General features: G+C 34.5%; 1 protein-coding gene across 1 annotated transcript; it reads right to left on the bottom strand.

Moving 5' to 3' along the window:
- Window positions 1-1,714: 1,714 nt before the first annotated feature.
- On the bottom strand, window positions 1,715-5,133 carry LOC112750862 (protein indeterminate-domain 14). Its single transcript, XM_025799758.3, has 3 exons — window positions 4,506-5,133; window positions 4,021-4,420; window positions 1,715-3,174 (listed from the first exon to the last, which is right to left on the bottom strand). The coding sequence occupies exons 1-3, from the start codon at window positions 4,615-4,617 to the stop codon at window positions 2,076-2,078; spliced, it is 1,611 nt and encodes a 536-aa protein (XP_025655543.1). The 5' UTR covers window positions 4,618-5,133; the 3' UTR covers window positions 1,715-2,075.
- Window positions 5,134-6,470: the final 1,337 nt, after the last annotated feature.

The raw sequence follows: 6,470 nt of genomic DNA, 5'->3' as shown, positions 1-6,470 counted from the left end.
TAATAAAAAGAGATATATTATATTTATACAAAAAATTGAATCAAGATCATTTAAAATAAAAAAATTAATAAAATAATAACATAAGAAATTAATTATTTTTAAATTAAAATAGTAAGACACACATTTTATAGAATTGTGATTAATTCTTATTTTAAAAAATCTAAATTTTAAAAAACTAATGTATATTTTATAAATGTCAAAAAATACATAAATACCGGTAACCTAATATTTCCAAAGGGTGGTCAATGTTATACGTGTTATATGTAATGTTAATTAATGTTATTAGTTAATGTGGATTGAGTATAATAATTTGTGAGGATCAGAGGTTTGTGTTGATATTGGAATGGAAATTCAGTTGTAAGTGGTTGCATGAGGCAGTGTGATTGGTGCACAAGTAAGTATGTAATGGGTGTTTGGAATAGTGGGTGTTATTTATCACAAGACATGCAATAGAAATAGGATTCAAATAAAGTCGAAAAGCTTTGAATGGTCTCTGCATATTTGGAAAGATGCTGGTTCTTGGTTCTGCTCTCTGTGCGCCCACTTCTGCTGCCAGCAACAATGGCCCTGATTCTGATGCAACAAGAGAGAGAAAGAAAGAGAGTGAATGAATGATGATGATGATGAGATGAATAGAGTTTGTTTGTGTCTGAGTCTGTGTGCCTTAGAGACCCCTTGAGAGGGACTACTGAGTTCTGTGACTGTCATTAACCCCTTTCAACAGTGGCACTGAAAAACATGCTCCTCTCTCTCTCTCCACCTTTTCCATTCACATTTATATGTTGCCAGAACAATATAGCACCCTAAAACCAAGGACAATATCTATTTCTCTATTCCATTTCTCTTTTTTTCTGTTTTCATTTTTTTTAAAATTATAATTCCTATATTATCTTTAGAAAAATATTATATATCCATACAAAATTAATTAGCACATATATTTATATAGTGATTAATAATAAAATATTAATATTAACATGTAAAGTACGTATTAAAAATAAATAAAATAACAGAAAATTGTTGTTTTTTGAATATATATAAGCTTGGTGGTTTCACTAATCCGTGGATACATGTGTGAGTGAGTGTGAGAGCAGTGATGACTAATGAAGAAGAGTGGCAGGAGTAGTAGCTAGGCTTTGTATTGATTTTTTCTGATGATGTGAATAATAGTCTCTACCTCTTTTAAATATTTTTGTCAGTAGAGTTGTTTAATGCTGATGAAATAGTGTTCTCCGAAATCTGCCCTACCACACAACATAGTCCAAACAGATAATCCAAAACAACAAAAACTTTAGCAGTCTCTACTTCCTCCCTCCCTGACGCCCCTTATTCATTGCACTCTCTGCCACCCAAATAAACCCCCATACATTCAATTCCATCACTCCATTTATATACACACACAAAACTTATTATGTACAATAACCTTGTGGTGGATACTACCATGAAGATTTTATTATTGTCTTTATATGAAGATGCTTCTTTTTTACCATTAGATGATGAAATGTATGGTTTGATTTTGATGTGTTACAAAAGTGTTATTTTTTTTAAAGTGTGGCTAAACAAACAAAGTACACTTTTAACACAAGAATCTTCATAAAAAGATGTTTTTAGCATCTTCATTTGAGTAGTTGCCTAACCTTGTATCATTTTTTCCTAATTAGTGCTATTCCCCGAGTAACAATTTTAACATGTACTTGTTATCATTACATACACTACGTAACATAATTATCTTCACTTATACCAAATTTAATTAACAAATATAACATGGCATCATCACAAACTTGCAACGAGTTATACATGAAGAACCAACACCATTAACACTCATCTCTATTACTTTTAATTTTCTCTCTCCCTCCCCAGCCTATTCATAATTAATTAACCCCACTTACATTATATTAATCCCACTCACTTCACTTCTTCTTCTTCACTTGGTATACCAATTCACAAAGATATAATTAATTAGCTCAAAAAATAGAAAATAAAAAAGGGTGGTAGTACATGGAAAGATGATAATGATGTGGATGAAGATGAAGATGGATATGATGACGATCTTCTTCTTCTTCTTCTTCTTTCTTGTTCTAAGAGTTAGTAGCTGTAGATGCTTTCTTCCCATTATTATTATTATTATCAGTAATAGTAGTAGTAGTAGTATCATGATCGTTATTATTGTTCTCTATAACTTCTCCAGCACCTTCGGTGGTGATTCCAGAAGACATGTAACTGAGAACCAAGGAATTTTCATCTGGTGGTGCTGTAGCAGATACTGGTGGTGGTTGAAGATGAAAGTGTTGCTTGCAAGAATGGCACGTGATTTGCATGATGGTTGAGTTTATCTTCTTCATTGCATGTTCCTTGAGAGCGCAAGCTTTGTCGAGTTCAGCTTGCGCTTGTTGCCTTATCCTCTTTGCATTGTTGAACTCTTGTTCCGCCATTTCTATCTGCCTCTTTGCTTGTTTCCTTGCTTCTTCTGCGTACGCTTTCTCCGCCATGGCTAACCTTAGTTGCTCCCTCGCTTGTTCTTGAACCCGTAAAGCCATGCTTGTTGCTGTCGCATGCTTGTTCTCGTTGCTGCTGTTGATGCTCTCTTTCGGTGACGAGTTCCTGTTTGATGAGTCGTTCTTGTTATTGTTCTCGCTAATGTCTGACGAGGTTGTTCCACCAATGGAGAGTTGCAGCTGTGTTGAATGCTGCTGGTTTTGAAGCTGCTGATGATGATTATTATCACTCTTTGGTGATAGTGTTAAATCAACATTGGGGATCGAATTGTTGTTGTTCATCATCATGGTGGTGGTGGTGGTGGTGGAGAGTTGAAGATCCAAGTTTGGGTGAAGGAGTTTGTTGCTGGTGTTACTCTTCTTGAATAGGAATGTTTCAGCAGTGGCTAGAATTGGGGTAGGGTTAGTGTTGTTGAAGAAAGGTGGTTCTGTTGTTGTTGTTATTGGTTTTGCGATCACAACAAGGCTTGTTGGTGTTGTTGTTGTTGTTGATGATGTTGGTTGCCATGGAGCAGTGCTGAAATTGGTTTCACTTCTTGAAGGGCTTGGACTTGAAGCTGTTCTTGATAAACATGCAGTTGGAGTTGGTGGTTGTTGATGATTATGATTATGATTATGATGAGATTCTGTCCTAAGCCTCCCCATGTTGCAAGCATCTTGATGCTCAATAAAGCTCTCCACCCTAATCACAAATACAAACAAAGAATAATCTTAGTGTTATATATATGAAAAAGAGAAAAAGGAAAAAGGGATGAAAAAGTGGGATATAAAAGGTGGTTGGGAAAAGGTATCGAGTGGGTTTTTCAAAGGGGAAGAAGGGAGGTTCCGTTTTCCACTAAATATGATAAAGGACAAAAGGAGTCAAGGGAAGCCAAATTAGAGAGATTTGCATTCTGTGTGTGCTCTAGTGCACATTCTATAAGAACAACCAACAATGTCAATGGAACAGATTATTACAAAGGAGAGAGAATCATGAAGAAACATTATTATTATTTTCATCACATTAAAAATTAAAAACAGTTAAGCGAAACCAACGGAAAAACTGTGTTTTGGGAACCGTGTTCTCCAACTGTCAATGAACAGTTCTAAGTATTGCTCTAGACAAAAATAAAAAGTAATATTTGGAAGAAAAAAAAAACACTTTTATATTAAGGTTCCATCAGTCAAATTATTTTTCTTATTAATTATCTTATTTTTTAGTTATCCAGAAAGGAAAAGAAAAAAATACATTTAATTTAACTTTTTCTTCCCAAGTCAAAACCTATGTAGAAACAATAGAGCTGGGCAAGGTCATCAGCTAAATTGCTCATCATCATTTCATTTAAAAATGTTAACAAGTAGAAGAAGAAGAAGAGTAGCACATGAAATAGAGAGAAAAAGAGAAAGGTGATGAAACTCAAATTCTGAAATCATATAATAGATCTATCCAGTTTTATAAAGATACTGTTTTTGGTAAATGAAAAGAATAATTGAAATTATTATAAGAGGAGTGCTAGAGTGACAACAGGTTTTACGAGATTATGAATACCTGGAGAAGACGCGGCCGCAGTCACAAGAGTGGCCGCGAGTGCCGCAGGTCTTGAGGTGAGCCTTGTAATCGGACTGCACCGCGTAGCCCTTGGAGCAGCGCTCGCAGACCCACTGTTTGTGGTTGCTGTGCTTGCGGCGGAAGTGCTTCTTGATCCCAACAAGGTCTCCGAGCGCGTGACAAGGGTCGTGGTGCAGGCAAGTAGGCTCCGGACACACGAAGACCCTCTTCCTGACCACCGGCGTCTCCCTCTTTAGAAGCTTCCACGGCACCTTGTGCCTCCTCCGATGCATCTGCAGGTTCTGGTCCCTTTGGAAGCCCTGGTTGCAGATCTCACACACATATCGATCCGATTCCAATAACGTCTTTGGCGACAGCGACACCACCTCTGCATCTGGATCTACATATTTCAATTCCAATCACTTATTAATTATTATTAATTAACCATCAAATCAATAACTTGCTGGAATATTTTCTTGACCTACCTGGTGTTCCTGCGGGTCTTCTCTTCCTTTTATTGCTCGGAGTGCCATTATTATTATCAGCACAAGAAAATGGTTCTGAACTTGGAGCTACTGAAGAGTTATTCGCTAACATGGTGACTCTACTTGTTCTTGTTCTTCACTGTATGGCAATTGATGATGACGATGATGATGATAGAGAGAAGAAGAAGAAGAAAAAGAAGAGAAGAAGAGGGAGAAAGAAAGAAAATAATGAAAAAACAAAAGCTAATTCTCCTTTTCTTTCTACCCTTTCGGTTTCCTCAGCTTTCTTTCTTTTTAGCTTGCTTTTGAGCTTTCAGCTTTATTTATTTCCTTTTTTTTTTTACTTCCTCTCTCTCTCTCTATCACACACACACACACATAAGCAATAGCAGCTTTGTTTTTCTTTGGTTCTCTCTCTCTCTCTCTCTCTAATTCTCTATCTATCAAAGTCTCTCTCTCTTGTTGTTGCTTCCAACCCTCATCTTCAGCAGGGATTGTCTGTAATAGCCCCCCTTCACTTCTCTCCTCTCTCTCTCCCTTAATAAGCACTTTCAAAAAGAGGGACAGAGAGAGTGAGACCCAATCACAATGCTCGAAACTTGATCCCACAAGCACCTCTATGGGCTCCATTCATTCACATATATAAATAATTTTCCATTTAATTAGAGAAAAAATCCCCTCACAAAGAAACAAAACCCTTTCATTATTTCGTTACACTGTAATTTCCTTTTTCTTTTTTTTTTTCTTTTTTGCTTTGCATGCATAAATACAACCCCAATTTCCCCTACAATACACACGTAAGTTAACTATTTTTGTCACATTCTATATATCTCTGTATGTATGTATATATACACGCAACCGTTATTTATACTCTGTTTTATTTTATATAATAAGCCGATCATATTTGTTTCTCTATAAAAGATATACAAGATATTTTATATAAAATGAATAATTTTAGAGATTTTTATGGTATTTTTTTTTATATATAAAGATACCCGTACTTTCAATCTAATCAATGATTTAACATTTATTTCTTAAAAAATTTAAAATTTATTTTTAAATTAATAAAATATATGACAGTTTCTCAACTCTATAAAAATTAAATACCGATGATGTGTGATATTCCATATAATAATAATAATAATAATAATAATAATAATAATTTTCATCTATTTAATTTATGTATGCCATTATTTTTATTTCTCTCTCCAACATCACACGCTACATACGATCAAATACCATCCCTCCTATGTGACATGTTGGTAAGAAAATTAGGCTAAATTATTTCATTTTTGGGGGTTTGTTTAGATTAAATGGTGGTTGTGGATTTATCCATTCAAACAATAAGGAAATGTGCTTTTTACTTGATATGTGCATAGGTATTATCCCATGTAAGGAATTGAGTATTAATACCAGTATAGGTAAAAATTGAAATACATGTTCACCTACGTATATTGATCACATAAGATACATTATTATATACTAATTAATTATATATTTAGTCTGAAATTTTGACATGCAAAAAAGAAAAGAAATTTTATAATCTTTAAGATTACTAATTCATACAATAGTGCCAACTCATTGTTGTGAAAAACTAAAAATTTAGACTGCTTCATATTTTTCATCATTAATTCCAATTTATATTTCTCTCTCTTGTGCAAGTTATAATTAAGTTGGGGGCAGATGTATCTTTATTGACCATAGTACCCATACTTGTGACTCTGCAGGAAGTCTTATTAATTTCACTTGAAGCAGCTTTTTGTAAAGGTGATTATGAGGATGTGAAGTCACCTTCAAGGGCAATGTTGTAATTTAAGTTCACAATTTTTCTCTCCCGGAGTTGCTTTGCTTTATGGTAAAATGAGGGCATCAACTTAACAGTTGTGGGTTAAAATTGGAAATACAATTCCTTTATAGGTGAGGTTCTTAATTAAGATTGGCAAATATAAATGCCATATGTACTGG

The sequence above is a fragment of the Arachis hypogaea genome, chromosome 15 (genome assembly GCF_003086295.3).
Source record: "Arachis hypogaea cultivar Tifrunner chromosome 15, arahy.Tifrunner.gnm2.J5K5, whole genome shotgun sequence".
Lineage (NCBI taxonomy): Eukaryota > Viridiplantae > Streptophyta > Magnoliopsida > Fabales > Fabaceae > Arachis > Arachis hypogaea.
Note: the sequence above shows the minus strand (reverse complement) of the source record. Positions and strands in the feature narration are given on the sequence as shown.

Coding starts and splice junctions, on each gene's coding strand:
- LOC112750862 (XM_025799758.3), bottom strand. CDS start 4,617: ATGTTAGCGAATAACTCTTCAGTAGCTCCAAGTTCAGAACCATTTTCT. Junction 4,421..4,505: donor AAGACCCGCAGGAACACCAG/GTAGGTCAAGAA, acceptor TGAAATATGTAG/ATCCAGATGCAGAGGTGGTG. Junction 3,175..4,020: donor TGCGGCCGCGTCTTCTCCAG/GTATTCATAATC, acceptor ATTTGTGATTAG/GGTGGAGAGCTTTATTGAGC.